Source organism: Plectrocnemia conspersa, unplaced genomic scaffold (assembly GCF_051122295.1).
Source record: "Plectrocnemia conspersa isolate PC_06_02 unplaced genomic scaffold, ASM5112229v1 ptg000012l, whole genome shotgun sequence".
Taxonomy (NCBI): Eukaryota; Metazoa; Arthropoda; class Insecta; order Trichoptera; family Polycentropodidae; genus Plectrocnemia; species Plectrocnemia conspersa.
In genome coordinates, this window is record NW_028277176.1 from 17,623,117 (window position 1) to 17,647,238 (window position 24,122).

At 28.3% G+C, this 24,122-nt stretch overlaps 1 protein-coding gene across 3 annotated transcripts in view; it reads left to right on the top strand.

Annotated features, from left to right (window-relative positions):
- The first annotated feature begins 2,862 nt into the window (after positions 1-2,862).
- The window catches only part of LOC148228463 (sodium- and chloride-dependent glycine transporter 1-like), a 33,850-nt gene continuing 12,590 nt past the window's right edge, over positions 2,863-24,122 (top strand). The window contains exons 1-4 of one of the 3 annotated variants that reach the window (XM_088199811.1): positions 2,863-2,980; positions 16,428-16,608; positions 16,942-17,220; positions 23,677-23,896. In XM_088199811.1, the coding sequence (XP_088055937.1) occupies positions 2,966-2,980; positions 16,428-16,608; positions 16,942-17,220; positions 23,677-23,896 (695 nt within the window). In that variant the 5' untranslated portion in view covers positions 2,863-2,965. Of the gene's footprint in view, positions 2,981-14,827; positions 14,916-16,424; positions 16,609-16,941; positions 17,221-23,676; positions 23,897-24,122 lie in introns of those variants that run through there. The other 2 variants (XM_088199810.1, XM_088199812.1) reach the window with 2 other exon arrangements.

The following is a 24,122-nucleotide window of genomic DNA, read 5'->3' on the forward strand; positions in this document are numbered from 1 at the left end:
AACGCGCGTAATGTCTTGCGTCAATGCTTTTGCGATTGATTACATTTTATCATAATAAGCTAACTAAAAATTGTTGTAATTAATTTTTAAAATAAAAATTATAATTATACTTAGAGGTCACACCTGCCGTTGTGTCATTGCAATGTACCTAGCGCTGTAATAACATGTTTTGTAGTTAAATTTTAATCTAGCGTATTTTAAAAAAAACTATAAATGCCTTTTTAAATATTAAGCAGCTAGGAAAATAATTGCTGTTTATTTCATTTTGAACTTATATTTTTATAATAAAAATATTTTATAAAGTCATTAATAATTGTTTTTTAAAAGGGTAATTTAAATAAAGATGATTTACAAATATACCACTGAGAGAAGTCGTCAAACGCTTTTCTCAAAATTTTTGTCTTTCCTTATCCTCCCTGAACAAATATTTCCGAAATGATAATTTCTTAGCTTTTGCAGCAATCTGTCCCCCCTAAACCAACATTTTATATGTTTTTTTTTTAATTTATTGTGCCCTTTGATATTTTTAAAATCTGACCACTTTACCACATTAGCCGACCGTGACAGACTTTCAAAAGCTTATTTTATCACTAAGCACTGTGTGTGCACAATACGCATGATCTCGCTTAACAAATAATAACATAGACATAGCCGGCCTTGCGTTCCATTAAAACTTCATAGTCAATATTGCGGGGCTCATGGAACCCTTTGTATAAAATAAACGAACAGGGACGTCATTTGAGATAAGCAGGTAGGGGCATTTGCCCCTCCTTAATTTGTCTAGAAAAATGCACATTATTTAATGAAATACTATATAACCTAATAAAATCGAAATATTAAAAAAACGACCATTGAATGGCCAACTTTTGCCCTCCCCCCTGTAAAAAGCTGAAAGTACGCCCATGATTCTAAGTGAAAAATTCTCGGGTCTCGGGCAAAAAACAGTCTCGAAAATATTTTATAAAATATGTCATTTCAGTGAAATTATATCGGAATATATTTACACCAGTAGATATATAATTATAATAATAATTTATCAAGTGCTAGTCAGGCGCGTACCGTGAGATACTTTCCCATTCACTCACTCTCGTATTCAAGTGACGAGATTAAGTGAGAGATAAGGGCTTGCATTACATGTGTTCCTCATGCCCACTTCTTCTCCGAATTTTGGTCAATAGAAGGGTGCAAAAACAATTAACACTTCTCAGAAGACAAAAATCCACGTCGAAAGCAATAAAATCGTGTTGTGCAGCGAGAATGCTCGGTAACAAGCGTTTCCACTGCAACAGCGACGGTACGATTTTACTGCTTTTGACGGGGAAAATGCATGTCATTTAATGAAATACCATGTATATAAAAAAAGGAAAAACCACGAATCTGAAAAATCTGAAATGACGCCATGGGCCAGAACAACTTAAATGAAAAATACCGATGTAGAATAATCCACATAAAGAAAAAACGCAAAGAATGAAATAGCCATACACATAATTGAAATAATTTACCTATTTTTATTGAAAATATTAAAAATAAATATATTTTATAGAACTTAGTTTTAATTTATACATTAAATAGTTATATAATCTTAGTAATTAACACATATTCTAGAAAATTTTACATAATTAACTAGCGACTTTGGATTTAATTTAAAAGATTCTTAATGACAAATTATTTTACTTTAAAATAAATGTTGTACATATATAAAATTATTAGCAAATTATTATATTATAGTTTTACTGACATTACTTATGTAATTTAATAATGTAATTTAGTTAAATTTCATAAAAAAATATTAGTTTAGATAAAAATCGCATATTTTTCAGCCAGGTAGACATATTGTAAAAATTGAGATAGTTTTTTATTAAAAATTATAATTGAAAATCACATTATAATACTTAGTTATATAAGGGAGGGGGCTAAATATTATAAAAACAATGATGTAAGATATATAATTTTTTTAGAAAGGAAACCTAGAAGACAGCATCTGTTGACGTAATTGTACTTATTCTTTATCAAGGAATGTTGAGTGCGTGAATTGGATCCAAGTTAAGTGCATATTTTATTTTTTGTGTCAAATGATTTTTAAATTTATTTTAAAGATTAAAAATGGAACATTGAACTGAAAAACAGATTTGAAGATGTACTAGAAAAGAGATAAAAATGAAATTATTAGATTATATAAATATGTTGTATATATTATTATTTGAATATTAATTACATTTTATAAATAATACAATTCTTAAAATAAATAATTTTACTACTAATTTTATTATTAATGGCAAAATTAATAATAAAGCTAAGTAATTATTATTACAATAATCGTGTTCCAAATTATTTTATATGTATTAAAATGTTTATAATAAATTTAACATCTCAAATGATTTTAATAAAATATTAAATTGAAAAAATAGTCGGTACATTCTGATTTTAATAAAATTTCTGATCTTTTTATTATCAGATAAATTGATTAATTTTAGCTTATACTTTTAATCTGATTAGATGCACATGTCTGTATACTCTTTTTAAATTTTGAGAAGAGATACAATATCGATATTTTGTGTTATCTACAGTTTTAAATTTCAATATTTATCGTAATAATACTTTTATTACGGCAATAAATAATATCGGCATGGCGATAACTTTCAGTAATATGATTAAAAGTTAGAATTCCATTAAAAAAGTGTTAATGACTATTTGAGTAAAAATTCACACGAGATTATTTTCAGCAACAATTAATTAAACAACAATGTGTTGTAAAACATTCCTACTGTACTCTAAGTTAGATATGTCATTATTTTATCTTGGAGATTTTTTTAGATAAAATGTTCTGTTATATACCGAGAAAGTTCAATTGTATTCAGTAAGCTTTAAGTGACGAATGTGTAAAGATCTAATTGAGTGTATTGTGATATTAAACTTGGTTATAGTGTAATTTCACAGAAGTCAACTTTGCAGTGAAATCAACAGAATGGCCTCTGAAAAGGTATTATTTAATAAATTAATATATTTGTATTGTTTAAATTTATAATCATATTTAATAATAAAAAAATACTATTTCTTAAATTAAATTAACATATTTTATTTTTACATAATTTAATTTTTAATTTAGTCTATATATGTATGCACATATTTTTGCATGTATATATATTTTTTTTAAATTATGTAAATAAAAAAGTAACTATAAATTAATTTTAATAATGAACATTTTGTTATTGTACAAAATGTAGGTTATCACACTTTTGGAAATATTTCAAAGTGATATTGCAAAATATTGATTCCTTGGCACTTATGATTAACAAACCTGTTTAAGAGATTATATAGTTGTATGACTTCTACATTGATATATTATATAATGTGGTTTTATTTGCTCATATTTAAAATATATATTTTTATATGTAATTTTTATGTTTATCTTTTACATTTTATAAATATAATATATATTACTAATTATATGATTAAAATAATTTAGTGTCTTATAAAATATCAATGAAACCATCTGTAGTTTAATATTTTTATGATTTGATAAAATTGAATCTTCTGTATGCCCACCGTTACTTTAAGAACAGAATATCAGATTTTCACGCGATTTTTTCATCTTAATAAATATTTTATAAAAAGACTTTAAGCTTGATTTGATAAAAATATGGTATGTGCCATAAATACCATATGATGTAATTTGAAACTTAATCAGTAGTGGGTTGATTCGATAGCTTATTTTAAACTTATAAATATTTACAAATATAGTTGAGCGCTAGTAAAATAAGGTAGTACACTACATTGTGTTATAAATGTGTATTTCTATACATATATGATGAGATTAAAAACAAGCGTTGCACTTCTATATAAAAGTAGTTAATCGAACATGTAATTTGATAGTTAATATATAATTTATCACATCTATGAAATTATTATATGTAGTTATGAAACAATAAAATAACTTTTTTTTATATAAGTCTGACGCGAGCTCTCGGTGTCTGGGAGAGCAAAAGAATAATTTCCCCGGTGGAAACCAATGTAAAGTGTAATAGGTTGTCATGCCGCCATTGTTTCACCAGCCAATGCAGACTGAAAATCTAGAAAATCTAGCTTTCACATAACGTCCGCGATGCAATATATCCTATGTAATGTGTTTTCATCACAATTTTTCATATACGTATTTAGATATTATAATAAATAAAAATATTACTATAGTTTATTTTTATGCCTCCGTTATGTGTGTATTGTGGTTAAACTGCGAATAAAATGTCACGAGATTTTTTTCTTATGGGGGTAAAAATATCGTAAAAATATTGAAAATGATCTTCGTCTGGGGATGCGAGTCCTTAGATATATGACCTGATAGGGAATAGCTTATTTTGCTAGAAGGGAGCACATATATTTATAAAAAAATAAGACAAATAGCACAATAGACTTTCCAAACCTCGTCGCTAATATTTTAGTCTAGTATTTTTAAATAAAACGTAGAAGACACAATTTGCAAAATCACTTTATAAATTCTTTAAAAAATATATTTAAATTATTTTAAATCTAGTTTATGAGCATTTTAACATTATGTAGCAATTTATTTTTTTAATTTATTTACATCTACGGATTAAATTACTAAAGTTTTTCGTTATTGTGCATCTGCACAATATTAATTGCTTTATCCAAGAATATACATAATTGGTTTTCAATTTTCCTGCGCTAAAGACGGAAAATCGCTCTATTTCTTTATAAATTCATAAGTTTCTACACGATCCTTTCAAAGACTCTTGTACATATAATTGCAACGCTGCGATATTGACTGGTCTTGACAGTTTTATTAAAATAGATTTTATTACGTCAATTGAGTTTAGGGCTCTAAATTAAATTCAAGGATGTTTTAAAGTAAAAAAAATATTTAAGTAAAATATTAAAATAGTTTTAAAGATAATGTTAATGTATTTCTGTAATTGTTTTCCGTTAGACAATATATTTTTTTTCTATAATATATTAAAATAATAAAATAGTTTAAAACATAATCAGAAAAAAATATTTCTGTAATTGTTTTTCGTTAGCTTAAATCTTTTTTAAAAATAAATGAAATATTATCATACTTTTTGATATATTGGTTTTTGTGCATTTTAAAAATACATTTATTCCAAGATTTACGTGGTAGATATGTTTCAGAAAATATCACGTAAATCAAAGTATAAAATAAAATTAATAATGAAACGATCAAATAGTATTCACGTGTATTTATTAAAGTTTCTTTAACTTAAAAAGCAAACGAGCAAAATATTCAGTGACATGCGTGTACTCTAAAGAGCAACTCAGAATATACTGTATGGGCAGAAGCATAACTACATGGAATCCATTCCATGCATATATTTCCGGTAAAAAGGCCCTACGAGTCCAACCCTATGGATGGGCACCCAGCTTGTGATGGCCAGATGAGTGGTACCCCCACCACCGTAGTACTAAATATGTTATTGGAGATATATTAGTTTTTCTCTCAAAACATATGTAAACATACTCTTTTTCAGGGGTATTTATCGAAGATATGAAAGCTCACATTATATACTATGTGTGCACACAAACAAGTTTGCCGGCGAATTACGACACTTTTATTGCACGAACCGGCAACTTCGGACAAAGAGTCAAGCGCGCCCGTTATTGAATAATGATTCCGTCAAAAGTTTGTTATTGGACGGTGTGGAAAAAGTTTCGTGGTCGGTAGGTGCTCCTACCGCGGCAATAATGCGGGAATGGATGTCGGAGGGTACACTGGGAAAAGTGAATATTAACGAGCCGATAGTCGGCAAAACTTGGGGCGAACAATGGAGCTTTCGCCCGCTTGTCAGACAATTTAAACTTATTTTTAAGCTTCGACGTCTAAAACTTGCATCAAATCCTGTTTTTTTACACCAGCCCAACCATGGATGTAGATTAGACATAAAATAGTTAAAACTTCTACTTTTACTGCGACAATAAAAAAAATCTGAAAATTTAAAATGAAAGAAGGATAAGTTTTATTAGGAAACAAATTAATATGTAGCGGCAGTTTTTTGTCTTATACTTGTTAAAGCTAATAAATACTGAATTTGTAGGGTTTCTTGGATAGTGTCATATTAAAACATGTCCAGTAGATTATGGGCCTGCGATTTGTTGCTTTTATATAATGCAATTAAAATGGTATTGAATTAAATTTACATTATTGTTATTATATAACATTGATCGCTAATTGTATAATATAATGTCCTAGCACGACTTTGGTCATGGTTCAATCATTTTATTAGAAAAAGTATTTATTATAATATTATATTTCAATATTTTTTGACATTTTATTTAATATATTTTTTTCATCGAAAGTTTACTGCCTAAAGACTATTTTTACCATAAACATTGTATGAATGTAATAAATTAAAAGCTGCTATCGCAGCATATCTGCTGTGTTACAATAATCGTAAATTTATCATAATTCGTTTGCTTTCAATAATTTTTTTTCGTACAAAAAAGCAATTTCAGTTGTAATTTATTATTTTATTAGTATATTATTATGCATAATAAATGTTTGCGATATTATTTGAGCAGTAATTGCTCTATATCAATCTATATGACATGTTTATTGGAGGTCATGAAATGTAATTTCAATATGAGTAAAAATATATCGTTTACGTCTATTTTATCTGAATTATATTGAAAAATGTTATTAAATACTATTAGACATTTTATATTGTATGATAAGATTTTCGCAAAATAAACGTATAAAATGACTTTATTAAAATGTGTTTCATATATAACTAAATTAATTCCTTTTCTAAAGATGTGCAAATATATTTAATTTTAATAATAGCAGTTGTTGACAAAATACATATTTTTCATTACCAATTTTGATATAAAATTATACACTAAACCAGTTTTCATTTAAAGCTGGGGTTTGGACATAATGTTGTTGTTAAAAACTATTTAATATTTAAGATATATTGTAAACTTGATATGCCATAAAATTATTTTCACATATTTTTATTGTGATTTGTTGCTTTCATCAGCCAATTTATCCATAAAATTAAATTAAAATAGATGATGGCATGGTTCTTAATTAAAATATAGCTAAATCCATACGTTCTATATATTTTTACGTATTTATATGAATTTTCCAAAACTGAAGATATAATTTCTTTTTGCTGTTGTTGGTTCAAGTAGTCTAATTAATCTCAGTCATGTATTATATATTACGAATATGTATAAAAAGTTAAAGGTTTGGTATAAATTCAAAGTTTTTAACGAGCTATTTGCGAATTCCTCTAGGAAAATAAAAAACAATAGTTTATTTTAATGATATTAAGCAATAACGTAGTTTTTTAATTTAGCTAAATTAATTAATAATTGATATTACACTCATTAAAATAGTGTCAATAATTATAACTTAAGAACACTTTTTTATTCAAAGATATTACATTTTTTTTATTGTAAGAAAATAAATTTTATTAAAAACAAATATGTTTCAAAGCAGTGATGTCGTTTGATAGAATATTATGGTAACATTGAAGCATTGCTTTGTTTTAAGTTATGCGCAGTGTGAGAAACGCTGTGTTATCTTTAGTCCATAATTGGCCTCCAGTAAAACATCTCCAAGATTTATTCATTCATTCATTCATTGATTCATTCATTTTTTTAATTATTTTAATTCACTGATTCATTCATTTTTTTAATCAAACGTTTTAATTTTAACACATATAAAATTGGATAAACGTTTTTCCTTACTTATGTTAGGTTTAAAATAAAAACGTAGTTTGCAAAAATACGAACTAGATACTTTGCAAAAATCCAGCATTGTTTTCGTAATTAAAGAAAAGAAAAGTTTACGGAGAAGATTCTCCGTAAACTTTTCTTTTCTTTAATTACGAAAACAATGCTGGATTTTTGCAAAGTATCTAGTTCGTATTTTTGCAAACTACGTTTTTATTTTAAACCTAACATAAGTAAGGAAAAACGTTTATCCAATTTTATATGTGTTAAAATTAAAACGTTTGATTAAAAAAATGAATGAATCAGTGATAGATAATAAAGCAGTTAATAAAGCAAACTCACTGGAAATCGTCAGTAATTTAACAAATTTAAAAAATGACAAATTACTTAGAATAGATAGATTAGATAGCATATTGATAACATATAAATTTCAATTGATTTCGGTAGTTATCTGAAAAATCAAATGCGTGCTTATAAATTGGGTATTTCACCGTTATCTAGAAAAGTGCAAAAATCTAATGATAAAAATACTGGAAAGAAGATTGCATTGATTAAATATTTGTCTTTCTAATTAAAATATTAAATCGCATTATAACTTCCAAAACCAATATTAAAAAGTGATAAATCTATTTTACATTTAAATATATATCTGAAGAGGAAATCATAAACTATATACATTTTTAATAACCTTAGCTTAAGTTTATTGAACATATTGTATAACTCAGGTCTGAAGCGCTTGCCGCCATTGCGGTTCTAAGACCGACAATAAACAAGATAAGCACATAATCAAGAAAACAATAGTTGTAATATATAAACTGTTAAATTTTATTAAAGCGATAGAAATAATATATAGCACCTATCTACATTATTAAAAAACTCTATAGTAGATTTTTTGGAGAACACTGCCATAATATTAATAAAATATTATGCGAGACCATATTAAGCCACTAATCTACAACTTAACAAAGTTAACCTAAAATATACAAACTTAGGTTAAAGTATAGTCATAAACTGCCAAAAAAGGTACATTTTTGCATTAGAAACAAAAATTTAAAATTTAGTATTTTTAAGGACACTAAAAATAAAAAAGCCCATCTCGGATTTTCTTGTTCTAAGGAGATAAATTGCTGCGGGAGCTAAAAAATGTCACTTGGGACATTTTTGTTTGAGGAGGACAAAGAAGGACGCCTGGTAAATGATTATCTCAAACATAATTTCAAACTTTATTTTTTCCTTTTTAACTATTGTAAAAAAATCTTATATTTTTTCTAAATGAAACATTTTTTTTCTTGCTTTTATTTTATATTTTTTCAATTTTTTATTTGCACCTGAAAATATAAAGAAACCAGCAATTGTTTCTCTATATTTTTAACTTTACAAATGAATAAGGTATACCTTTATTATTATTATTTTGTAAAACTAGATTGCTATATAATTTGTTTTTTTATTATAATATATGTTGTGTTTATAAATCGCTAAATATTAAATTTATAGTCCACTTTAATGGAAAAATTTGAGTTCTAATCATACAAATAATACGCCAGTTAGAGTTTAACATTTCTTATGAAAACAAGCTGCGCCTCAGGCACTTGTCGAGTATATGTATATGAACAATTTCTAAGAATTTTGGAAGGCTTGAGACTTTTTCAGGAGTTAAATGCAAATTTTAGTAGCTCCAATTCTCTAGTTAAGTAAGTTAACATTATTATAAAGTCAGTATCTCCAAGTCTCTAGGTAAGTAAGTTAACATTAATAACATTATCCTTGTACAATATTATTATAATAAACGTTTTAAGCAACAACAATTAATAGAGCTTTAAAACATTATTGATACGTTATAGAAAATCACTAGATCACATTATAATCGTTCAGATTAGGTGGGAATTTGCATATATGTATATCATACGATATGTATGAAGGTATAAGAACATACAAAGCTTGGACATTCCTGTTTGATATTATTAAATAAAGCATTTCCCAAGAGTAATCACGATTGTAGTCCCAGATTGGGCGTCCGCTCCCACTGGCTCGCTGGCTGAATGTAAATACCGCTCCCCGGTAATATGTGTACAAATATGGCTGAGACGTGAAAAGCCATCGCAAAACACCACAACAATCCCGAGTGGTACGGGAAATAACCGTCGGTCTCTGGATTAAAATTAACCCTAACTACTCAGCGGCGCCAACTGCTTATGCTAAGGCTATTCTTTAATAATAATCACCGGCAAACACGGAAAATATTAATTAGCGTACTATACCGCTGGGAAAATGTATAGCTGAAAGGAAAATGCCGTAAAAATCTTGTAAATTTTCCATCAAGGAAAGCTAACATGATAAATAAAAGAAATATAATTGAATAGTCTACTTACAAGAAACAGTAGACATATATTAGAAAAGCATGCAGAAATCATGTTATTCAATTAATACAAAAAAAAAACGATTATACAATATAAAAAACTGGCCTGAATCACTACCTGTTTTGAGTGATTAATTTTTACTAGTCCTGAATCTTTACTTTTAAAATATGTGTATATGTACATACATTATTATGTATTATTACATATACATATAGACATAATTTAATTCATTAAATTAAATATCCTTATTTACTATATGATATTTTATATAAGTATAATTAATTTATTAAATAAAATACCATTCACAGAACAGCATTGGTGTGCGTTGTGCATTCCCCATAATGAGATTTAAAACGGCGTTGGGTCCTATTCTATTCTGATTTTTTCAAAAGGAAAATATAAACAAGGGTCGCACGCTATGGGATTTCAATTTCCTAGGAGTCCATTGTCTGCGGAGGGTTAGCGGACCATCGGTCGTAGTGTTTACATACTTCCTCATGTATATTTCATATTCTTCATAAGCACGTCTTGTTTGTTTGACAAATTTTCAACGTAAACCTGTTTCACCGTCCATGTCTTGAATAATGTCGAGAGGTCTAAAATATTTTTTCTTCCATTATGTACACTTTCATACCTGTCAGTGAATTTGTTATTTTTATATTGGAATTTGCATTTTTTTGTAGAGACATTGTGTTTATATATTATATTAATATTATGATCGAGCTGAGTTGGCTTTATCTCGATCGGAGTTTGGCAAACAATCTTGCTGCTTCAAAGGCGGTTAGTTAGAGCTTCTTTATGAAAAGTTGAGAGTGCTTTGCGAACAATGCAATAAAGACGGGCTTGGCGATATCTCATGTTTTAAAATCTTTTAGTTTTGTGATAGATATTGTCCATTTGTTGTGTGTTATTTCCGGTTTATTACTTGTGAATCAAAAATCGGCTATCTGTGCATGCTTATAGCTTACTGTATTTTATTTATAACAAGTCCGATAATAATGTATCGCTGGCAAATCATTGAACGCATAATTTTGAGCATAACTTCTCGCTTAAATAAGAGAGAATTTTTCTTCACAATGATTATTGTTTACAGTTCAAATTATTTGCTATATTGTCACTGTATTTATATATGATTTGTAAACGTAATTTCTTTACGTTTTTAGGAGTCTGGTGATTTTTTATTTCTGGAGATTCTTATATGGCGTGATATTGAATGGCGATTTCTTTCGAGAATTGCTTCTTAAAGTTGTTTATGTGCCAATTAATGATGCATAATTATTTAAGAAAATAAATTGGTCTTTTACTATACATATCTCTTATGCCATCTGAAAAAAATATGCCAAAAAAATTAAACAAAAGTTATGTTAAAGTTCTGATGTACATTGTACGATCCTTAAGATGTTATTAAATATTATTTTTGTTTGTGTCATAAATTTTTAGGTGACTAAAAATATACATCTAGTAGACCAAAATATTTACATATTACAGAAGAATAAAATTTATAATTATAAACCTTATTTTAAGAATATATTTACAGGCTTAAACTGTAGAGATGACGCCTAAGAAAAGTATGCCAAATATATGGGCACTTTTGCATAATTTGTTATTAGTTAAAAAAAGTTTGTTATACTGAAATGTAATAGAAATAATAATAAAAATCTTAATGAATTCGAAGAAAGAGAGATTGCGGATTGAGAGGTGTCAATTTTAAGATTCTCATTCTGTTTACAAGGGTGAAATGTGAGATTATGAGCTAAGTGGATAAGATAATCTGAATCGAGGTACATTTTAGGATACCACGAAACGAGATTCTTACTTAAGTTTCCAAAATTAGCAGGGTTCGAGATTTTTAAAAATTAATCTTGGATTTAAATCTGTGCTTAATTGTTTTTTCTTTTTTAATCGTACCCAAAAAAGTAATACTTTTATCACTGTATACAAAATAATAATATTACCAATTCAATGAAGAAGATTAACCCTTTATTAGATTATTTTACTTAATCACAGTCAAATCACTATCTTTTGTCTGTAAATTTCTCTTTTTGCACATTTTTCGTGTGGGTATTTTTCTGTACGGTTTAAGCATATCACCAAGTTTTATATTATATATAACTGTAGTAGAAAGCAAACGTTTACGGAGATTTAATTATATTTATGACTTAATGTTTATTATATTACGTAAAACATATTCAGTGTGTGTGATTTAAATAGTTAAAATATCTGGGTTAAACTTTTTCCTTTACCAAATTTATATTTCCTTATTTATGGCGTAATTTTTAAAAGCCCCAAATGCTATTATGTAATTCGTTTAAAATCGTTATATCTTTAAAGTATTTCCAAGTTTATCTTGATCTAGAAATCTAGGTTATCAAATCCTCGTGAATCATATTGCTCAATATACTCTTAATATTATATCTTTATTCAAATATATGTTATGAGTGTGATTTAACAGGGATTAATTTTATTAAATAGGTGCATTTAAATAAATACTTTGATACATAAAATTAAATGTTTGTGCATTACAATAATTAAAAATTAGGGTTAATTAAATATATCTATATTCAATTGAAAATATTAAATTTAGTTACATTTTATTTATGGTGTGCACTAAAACGAATAATTTGTGCATTATTAGTTAGTAAAATATTTATACTATCCAAAAAAATATAATATCACTGTATCTATCCACTTGCTGTTCAAACCCAAACCTAACCTTATGAACGTCAATAATATAAAAAATATGAAAAATATTTTTTTATAATGCTCATCAATTCGTAGGTTTTTTTTTATTAAACATGATATATTTATTTGATGCTCAATTTTAATTATCGTAATGCACAAAGAATTCGTGTTATGGAACAAATTATTTATTTAAATTTTCCTCTGTGTTTATCACTTCATGATTTATTATTAATGATTTAAAAACTCATGCAGTGTGAATTGTAATTAATTCATATTAAAGGTCAATAAATTACAAATTTTGCAAGTTAATAAATTACTCGGTCATTATCAGAAGATCATTAGAGTTTGAGATAGAAAGGGGAAGGCCATGGCGGCAGATCCCGGGAGATCGCCCCGGGGCGTCGCGATAACCGTCAGTATAATAAAACGCTTCCCACAAAAATAGTGTATAAGTGGAATCGTGGTTATCATCTTTTTCCTCAATTTTTCCACCCTCGGCATCCTCTGGGAAAATTATCCGAGTGTAAATAAGGAGACGCCCGACGCGACGGCGCGCGGTCGTGTCATGGCGGGGGATTTGCACGCAAACTATTATTATCTCTTGAAAACAATTAACTTTTATGACGTGGTCCTTCTCCTACCTTGAAATTATCCGCTCGACGGAGCCGTTTATCGTTAGGGTTAATTACGAAATTAACAACTGCGCAATAAAAAGCAACAATCTAACGACTGGAATAGAGCAGACAATTATTTGCAATTGTAGTGAAACTATTAAAAACTCAAATAAATTAAGCATTTTATCGATAGTGTTAGTACTATATTTGAAAGTTAATTGCTTATGAGATTAAAGTCTGAAAGCAAAATAATATTTAACATAAAAAAATACAGTACCCGAAGTTATTTATTAAAAATATTGACAATATTAGTTTTTATTAAAAAAAACTAATTTATTTTTTAATATTGTCATTATCCTACTCAAAGTTATTCCTAATAAATAAATAATAAGTTATTCCTTAGGGTGTGACTTTGAAGCCAAAAATAAACCCCAGAAAAACTGATACAAGTTTATTTTTAAGCATATATTAATTATTTATATAAAAATATAGCTGCTGCTATCTGTTAGTGGGGTTGGAATAGCAGGTCTTGGAAGTCGGAGAGTCTTTGCTGGAGTGTCGAGTTAAATTATCGTCAGCTGTGATCTGTCGTAAAGTGTGATGGTGCTGACGATCCGCTGACGTGCCGCGTCAGCGGATCGTCCAGCGTCATGCTGCGACTTTATAAATCAAAACCCTTGAGGGAGTGTCTCTCGGGCGATCGTCCGAGGTAGAAGCGCGAGGCACTTATGACGAACAAAGCATAGCATAGCAACGCAAGCAGGGCCAAAGGGCTCGGCCCCTTATGGTGACCGAGGGCCGAGAAGTAACAAAGATGATCTGCAAATACATGCAATTTCAAAGCAATGCAGGTCGCCAACGAGAGCACAAAAGGCCGACCCCTCGCTCGGGATAAACACTAGTGAAACTCCATAAAATATGTAGTACTACGAAGGATGGGTCCCGCTCATCTGGCCGTCAGAAGTCGGGTGCCCGCCCATAGGGTTGGGCTCGTAGGTCCCAAGTACTGGTGCCCGCAATGGATGCGAAAGTAGTCAAACTCTGATCTATTTTATTAATTATAAACTATTATTACAGTTTATAAGCAATAGATGTCAGTATGGGCAACCAAGGTCGATTTTATTTTAATTATTCATTAAAATATTTACACGTGAGATTAAGAACATTTAAGAAGACATAATTTGAGCAAATATATAATAATCACTAATTCCAATCTCCCAGACACAATACAAATTAAAAAACAATAAGATTTTTATTCTAGGCGTTAATCGCTGATAAATGACGTGAGAAAAAATGATAAGCTCAACCAAAAACAAAAACATTTTCTGTTTACACTTCTTACAGTAGGTTTTGATAAATATTTAAGTCCTCGAAATATAATATCAGATCAACATTGAAAGAACTGTAAAGAAAATCTGTGGATTAATAATGATTTAATAGCAATGTAAGCTACTACCGTGTTAGTGTCAACAATCAGCTGCAGCAAAGAGTTTCAAGTTTCAAAATTTTTGGAAATTGTTCATATAAACTCGACATATTAAGTTCTAACTGACATGTAAGTTAAAAAAATATTTAAAATTAATAATTTTCTAAGAGTTAACCAAACAGCTGACGTTGATTTATTATCAGATATATTAATTAATAACAAATATTTCTTATTTAAACTTCAAAATTTTTTACAGTATTACAAAATAAGCTCGCAAAATAATAATAATAATAATTTAATTAATTCTACAAAGATTTAATTTGTTATTATTAATTATGGCAGTTTATTTGTACTCAATAAATCCACTCGAACTAGGAGTTAATTATAATGTTATTTATTTTTTTACGTTCGTCATGATTGAAAAACAAACATTCATTATATTTATTTTTCTTATAATTTTCAAGAGGAGGCAAAATTTATTTAACCGCTTTTCTAAAAACGACTATCTTTTTTACACAATTTTGGTAATTAAATATTTCAAATAAAGTTTGTTAAAAAACATTACTACTACTTCAAAATACTTTTTGTTTAATTACTATCGCTAACCTAAAACTAAGCTTTATGTATGGTAATTCATTGTTTTGAATAATACGAGGAAGTCCTTGAACTGTCACATAGACCGTAGCTTGTTATTAACTACAAATTGGCTTTCAAATAATAATAATATAGATATAATTCTGGGTCTGTTTAATCCTATAATCTTGTTTGCCTCTGCATGTCGTAAAACGTGATATTATATTTTACTTAAAATAAAATAATTTACGCACGTGAATTCGACCAAATCTTTACTTATTTTATTATTCAGCAATATTTATATTACCTGAATTTGTCAATGAACTCTTATTGTTTCAAAATTTAATATTGATATCGATGCATAATAGTAATCAACCTGCATTTTTATTTCTTGATAAGTTTTAACAGAACGCTTTTTAGTTGTACTGCCATATTTATATTACTACAATAATTTTCACTATTTAGTCATTATCAATAATACTAGGAACTTACATTAGCATAGAATTTCACAGTTTTAAGATATGACTATTAAAGATCAATTAACTGGTAATTTAAAAATAATTTTAAACGTAATAAAATATTATGTGCCTGACTGTTGATTAATTAAACAAGTTTATACGTGATATGTTAAATCATGCTTATTAATTAATTATGTTATATACGATATGTAAGTTAAATTTTAATCAAATTAAAAGTATTAAGTAAAAGGCAGGCAAATTTGGTTGAGATATTCGCACACGCATAAATACGCGCGTGCAGGATAAATTCGCTCTCTCTTTCAATTATGCGATACAACAAATTTAGCAGTCAGAAAATTTAAGGAAGTTTTCTCAACTTCCAGCTGCTTAACGAGATATTAATTTATATTTTATAAAGTTGTACAAAGACAAGTAAATAATTGGCACAATTAAAGGGAGGAAATTTTACGAAAAGGGAATACTCCGCTTTGTTGCTGTCATAACCATATTTATGATAAAGTTTGGAATATTTATTATGATCTGAATATAATTTAGTTTTATTTAATAAATAAGTATGCGTGTTAATGCTGTTATTATTGTTATTTAGCAGCAGCAGCAGGAGAGTGGCGGTACGTCAAAGTGCGACACAGTGTCAAATTCTTCAAACAAGACCGATCCCAACAGAGGGGGATGGGGAAGCCCCTTGGAATTTGTACTAGCATGCTTGGGATATGCTGTCGGACTGGGAAATGTATGGAGATTTCCATATTTGTGCTACAGAAATGGAGGAGGTGAAATTAATTATATAAAATATCTTAAAAGCTAAATCATTTTATCCTAGAATTTATTTTTGATTTTAATTTCCATATAATTATTTTATTTTTCATATTTTTTTTTGTGTTGATACAATTATGTATTTAAATATTCTAATAATGTGTGACAGATAATAAAATCCCTAATTCATTACAATTTTAATAAAGTCAATAACTTATGCACAAAAGAAAATAAAACTTTTGGAATTAATCAACATACACACTAAAATATATTAAATATACCAAAACTTGCTATTATTTTAGTAGGAAAAATAATTTGAACTCTATTGTTATTTTTTTTGTTAATTTCAGGAGCGTTTTTAATACCGTACTTCTTAATGATGCTGGTAATAGGTCTACCCTTATTCTTCTTAGAGCTATACGTAGGACAATATACATCGCTTGGCCCCGTGGATGTGTTTTATAGAATATCACCTGCATTTTACGGCTTGGGATATTGCACATTAGTTGTAATAACGCTGATCATAGTATATTACATGATTATAGTGGCATGGACGCTGTATTACACCTTCATGTCCTTTAATCCGAAACTCGGTTGGGGATATTGCGATCATGACTTCAACAGTTTGAGTAAGTAATTCAATATTATTTTCCTATTTAATTGAACTAGTTTCTATCTAAACATATAAATTATACTTCGATTGTAAATTTGCGTTGTTATAATATGTAATATTATATGGCCAAAGTTAAGTCTCGTTGGCCTATTTGGCGGTACCGAAACGCTTCTGCAGCCGCAAATTAATAAATGACTAAATTTATAAGCAATTCCAAGCAAGTTGTGTCACACGGCCATATGGAGCGGCTTTATCGTCGGCATGGTGATGAATTAATAGCCAGCCTCTGCACCATTATTGTCGCACAAATGTCAAACCGTGACAACAGCCAAGACTAATTCTTGTCATAAATTAACGCCGAGATGTGTTGCCCTACAAAAACCATTTTCCATTTGGATCGAATCAAACCCTTCTTAGGCTTTAATGGGATTTTCGTATTCTATAAGTTTAAAAAATATGGAATGTATCGCTTTAAATAATATTTGATATAGAATTCAGGATTACTCCAATTAAGTATTTAATTTACCGTATTTTATTAAATTAAAATAAAACTAAATCATAGATTTCAAAGCATTGCTAGTCACATAAATATAATTATTGCCATAAATATAGACATAATATCAATTTAGAAGTAACCGGATGTTTATCATTTTTCATTAAAATTTACTGTCTTATGTACGCGTATCATAATACATTTTACATCTTCCCCAAATGAGAGTTTTGTTAGCTTAACGTAGGATGTATAATTATTTTCAATCAAATATAATTAAATTAAAAAATATGTGAAATTTGTAAATGTTGTATAAAATGTATCTATAGCAACATAAGTTATAAGTATTACATAAAATTTAAATAAATTAGTGTCTATTTATATATCAGAAAGGTCGTTAGGCTGCTAGGGTTAAACCCTCTCTGTTTGTATACTTTATATATTATAAAGTCCTATTCAATTATTAAATAATATAAATATATTTTTATAGTACTGTAGATTGATAATACATTGACAAAACTTAAAACACCTTTTAAATAAAAAAATATTTACGAATTTATTTACTATTAAGTAAATGTATTAAAGCAGAATTAAACTTTACAGATTAACATAATAAAGCATATTTTTTTAGTGCTTTATAACCGATAATGATAAAAATGTTATTTGCTATTATTACATTTAAAATTACTGAATAATTTATTAAATTCAACCTAAAGTAAATTATCACTGAATTATTCTGGTACACGTGATGAAGTAATTTTATGAAAACTGAATATTTAATAATTTTTTAACTTTTGATCCCCATTTAGGTGTAGGAAGTATTTATTAAGAATCATGTGAGCAAACTTTTAGTTGAAGTCGAGAATGATATTTCATTAGTAGTATGAAACTTATCTATGTGCATCTTTGATTAATAACTTTTGACAACGAAGAAAGTTTTTCTTGAGAAAACTTAAAGTTCGACTTAAAGTTACACAATGTCGATATCTTTTTAACTACTAAAAACTGTTGAATAAGAACAAAGCACAATTTTTATTTTTAGTATAAAAAATCTTTTAATATTAATCATATTTCTAATAATTTTTAGCCTTATAGAATTTACTATGTACATTGTTTCACAATAGATCATAAATATTAAATTAAATAGTATTTTGTAGCATTTTTTAAAGCAAAATATGAAGTAATCAAGAAATTCTTCAATGAAAAAAATTGAATATAAATTGAACACAAAGAATGATGCAAAAAGTGTATATACCTCGTCATTACCAGAATAAGTTCGTGACACGATATTTACAACTTGTAGAAATGCAACTATCAAAAAAGTTTAAAAGTTTGAAATGGATTTTATCACGAAAATAAAATAAAGAAAAAGTCTGTAACTGATGTCAGTTTACAAGTAGTACATTTATTAATTAATAAAATAAAGCTATTTATTAATGGTAAATTAATAAAGTCGTGTATGACTGTTGAAGTCTTATTTTAATCATTGGGCTTTCGGTGAGAGCAGTCGCTAGATGTATTGAGCACATTGTGAGTAACATCAATAGCCAATTAATGGTAAAGTAGATTATTTTGATATATTTTCTTTGGCTTCGTTCAGTAATTTGCAAACTTTTTCAACTCTCAATGCCTCTGCTAAATGCAATTACACATTGCGAAGTAGCGAATATTTAGCATAATTAAAGAGTTAAATTTTTTTTTAAATCCATTCGACTGTATACTTGAGAAACCGAAAAGTGATTTTTCTGCAGAGTAATTAGCATATTTAAACTAACAGAATTCTCTAAACATGTCTTTCAGGTAACAAATATGGTCAATTAAGATCACATGCTTGAGAATATATATTTGTATTTGGCAGCACCTATGTAAAACAACATTTTTTTTAAAATGAAGTACATACAATCCCAATTTTAACAGATTATTATTTGCAATAAATTTTAAAAATAGCTTAAACCCCAGTTTGATGAAATGTTATCTTAAAACAGTAAAGTTTGTTATTAGAGACACGTATTCTGATCAATTTGCGTTTATGAAAAAATTCAAAATATATTTGAAACTATAAAACGTAAAGATGCTAACGTTTTTTTTTTCTATTCATATCCATCCAAAACTTTAAAATTAGCTCTAGCGCTTCTTTGATTGTTCATAAAGATAATTTTGACTCATTGGTTATATGATTGAAATATAAATATATATTTTAATTTTGGTTTGGTTAAGTCATAATGATATTTTTAATTTACATATTTATGATATTCGCATAAAATGTTACACAGCGGGAACATCTCAATTTCGAATCTTATCGTTTATCACCAAAGAAAACATTTCACTGCTACGATATTATTAACTCTGTGGAAAACGCCGCTCTGCAATATTATAATTTAAAATGTTTTTAAATTAATTTGTTATCGCACGTAAGCCGGGCCGAGTGGAAATGAGGAGCGAAAGCTTTCTCAAAAACCTTCCGCGTAGGAGACGTGCAGCATCAGAATGCCATTAATTTAATTGTTTACACTCACGCCAAGGATTATCAATGCTTACACAAGAAATTCAGAATGAATCAAGAGTGTAATCAGTCTTGTGTTCGTCTTCTTTGAAGCGAAATTTAGAGGTGAAAATTAATTTCGCCCATTTTAAAGTGCGAGCGCGTGGGCGAACCAAAACTTAATCCCACATTGTGTACCGTTATGCAAAATAATAGGTTCTATTTTGTGTTTACGCAAATTTCGCTCTCAAATACAATGTTAAAATTATAAACGTTGTATGTGTATAGAACCAGAATAGAGTATTGTGACATTAAAATAATAATATTGATACTATCTCATGATATAAACACACATACTTTTTTTTTGAAAAATTGCTTATGAGAGTCGCATCAGCAATAATAGCAAAACATTTAACCTTCTTCACTTTTTCAATGATCGCCTTTTGAACAAACAAACTAATTTCTGTAACATATTGCACTAATATCAGACCACATTTATTTAACAGTTCAACTAATCCAAGAAAATTATGTACTATTATGTGGACTTCCAATGCGGGCATCGGATTGAAAAAACGCTAACCTTCTTTTGAGATAGCACTCTAGCAGCTTTTTCCTCTTTAAAGCTCTTTTACGTAAATTTTTGTATAAAACACAATTCTCTTTATGTATAAAAGAATTTTCGTGGGATGGTATAAATAAGTTTGATCCAATTTCTATTTTTTCAACAACAAAGTCAGACTTTGCTGAAATAAACAAACGTCACAGGTGAAATCAGTGTGTAATCTCACACGTAAACCGAGTAATTTATTTTTATGACAAATATCGTTCAAAAGCATAATTATTATTATTATTATTCATCAATACGTTCAGAACATGTACGTGTTCCTATCTGCGACATACCTCCAGATTCTCCGTCAGTTTAATAAAAAGAGATTCACGGTCGAAAGATTCTCCAGCAAACTCCGGGATGACTGACGAGGGTCTTGTCATTTGTCATGCGATAAGACTCGAGATGTGATTCCCGGAGGTATGGCGTTGACAGGGCGACCCTCGCACACCCACCTGCAAATACCGTCGCGCGTGCGAATACCTGCCAATCTATGCTAACGTCAGTAATCAACATGTATTATGTATTAGTTTCATATTAGTTTAGCGTGCCGTGGCGTATACAACAAATTTGTCGACGTGATATATTGTGATACAAATTCGGCAAACGGCGAAAATGTTTGTCTCACGCACATCGTATAAACGTGGGATGGAACTTAATAGACATATATTGGATAAGGTAATCAAACTGTAGTGAAGTATTTTGAAATTCAAAATTTCTTCAATGAAAACCTCCACAAGGACTTATATATATCGTATCTATAGCTTTAAATTTAACATTTTTGTGTGTTGCTTACTGAGGCGTTACAAACACTTAGATCTGCGTGGAACACTCTAAAGTTAAATACTTTGAAAGTAAGGTAGATTTTACCAATAAAATAAAATATAAACAGACCACAGTACGATCACAAGATTGAGAGATTGATTAGGAACAGATCAACAATATACGATACTAGGTTAGAAAATCAGATATATGTGAAACAAAATACGAAACGATAAATGAAACAACGCTTAAAAACGAAATTGCTGGTCACAAATCATCTGCCAAAGTTAAATTACTGCTAGCAGCATGAATAACTGATTTTTAAAGAATAAAGACGTTGTAACTCTAGAGATTCGGATCATAATATGCCTTCCAGATATTTTTGTAGAAAAGAAATATTAAATATGCATTATTTGGTAAAAGTACAGCACGAATTACAAATCCTAACATCCTAAAGCCTACTGCATTTTTTATATACTAAATTTTCTTGGTACAAAACACGAAATCAGTTACTAAATCAGTGCGATGAAGAATGAAACTACTTACTCAACAATCAAAATAAAGTTGTGTTATAGGCTTTGAATATGGCATTAAGTGACATTTAGCGATGCCGATAAATGATTACATATACAAATGTTCATTGTAATATATTATTTAGAATACGTTTCGGTTATTATAAAAAGTATAAATTATCAATTTAAAGTGGCTTTCTTTATATCTCTATTAAATAGTAAAAATATTTACACGAATTATTACGAATTGTTGTTGACTAAAACGTAAAATCAAGTTGGTTATTAAAACCTTAAGAACATGGGAACCCTACTGTTTTTAAATGTGTATTGTGGCGATCATTTGAAAGGGTCTTTTTCTCAAACTTTACAAATTTACTGTGACCAAAATTATCAGCACGGAAAAAATAATTTAAAAGATGGGATCACACACAAAAGCCCTCGTTACGACCAGAAAATCACATAAATAACACGAGTTTTGTTTTTACTGTAAATATTCTCCGTCATTGAGAAAATATTTTTTGTTGCGAAACGGTCACGGATATAATAAATCACCGGATCCACATAATTCCCGATACAGTAGACAACCTTGGTAAATGCCCATCAAGCGAATGTCGCTTTCTAAAGGCGTATAACTATTTCGCTATTCTAAGAAACGAGTACATCTATTGGCTTAAGCATTTTTTTGCCAAAATCATAGGTATTGTGATTGTTTTAATTATTATACTGCTTATTTTGATTGCAATATATATATTTTCTTTAATGCTTAACACAATTATGTATTAGGACAGCATTTACTAGTTACAAACCCTTAACACTTAATCAATAAAATAATAAAGGAATTTATTTGTGAGTAAAACTATTTGATGTATTCAAAATATTCTTCGTTCTTAAATTAAGTAAAATTCCAATTATCAAGTATTTTTTTCAAATATAAACGTTACTATTTATTTAATTTATATATTCTTATTTAATATAATTTTAAAAAGGGGTTTTTTATTGTACGATATATTATTATTTAATTTTGTAATCAATTAATTGATTACCTTCGCTTTTGTATTTATTATAACGTTTTAATATATGTATTATACATATCAAAAAAGACAATAGTATCAAAGTAATTTTAATAAATATCGTAAATTTTAGTGACGTCATTCGAATCAATGAAAAATTGTTAATTTGTACATCGTAGGATATCATTGATTTAACAGAGATTGTTTATCTATATAGATATAAAAGTATAAAGGGTAAATTATCGCTTTAAGATAACATACAAATGTATTAATCAATAAGTTAAATCAAATAATGTAATGTGTAGTTAATCACGTCTTCTAATAATTATTACTTATATTGCAAATTCATATTTGAGTACATTTGAGTCTTATTATATTTAAAGTCTGCCCCCATAATTTGATACGCGTAGACCGAGCATCAACTTGAAATATTGGATAGGGACTTATTTAATGTGATTAATAACTTTTCAATATTTCAATCAACTTTGGTTAAATTATCTTTGCTCCGCCCGCCTGTGTCGTCGACGTGGGCTGAAGCACTTTTAAAAGTAAAACGATGAATTTGCAAATAGCTTAAATATTTTTAATAATAAAAAATATGTTTTTTAGATTGTTACAGTGGGATGTACGAAGAAGAATGCATCAAGAACAACACTGGACTTCCTAACGACCAATTATACTTCAACAAAACTTGTACCACTATTGAATCTATATGCGAAAGCAGGGACTTTACTTATTTCAATTTCACTCATTGTAATGCATCAATTAGTGAATTAGTGCCGATAAATAAAATAATTAGTAGAGTTTTGGCTTCTGAAGAATATTACAAGTAAGTACGATTATATTTTAAGGATATTATTGTGGAGTATATCGATTTAGAAAGCTTCCCATATGAATACTTATATGCTAGTATATATGTATATTAAGTACGAGTATTTATAGGATACTTAAAAACGGTGAAATATAGCCAAGCTAATGGACGGAGAAGTTGATTAATCGTTATGTGTATGGAACGGAGAAGAAGCGCTTGCCAGAGCGTGCCATAATATTTCAGA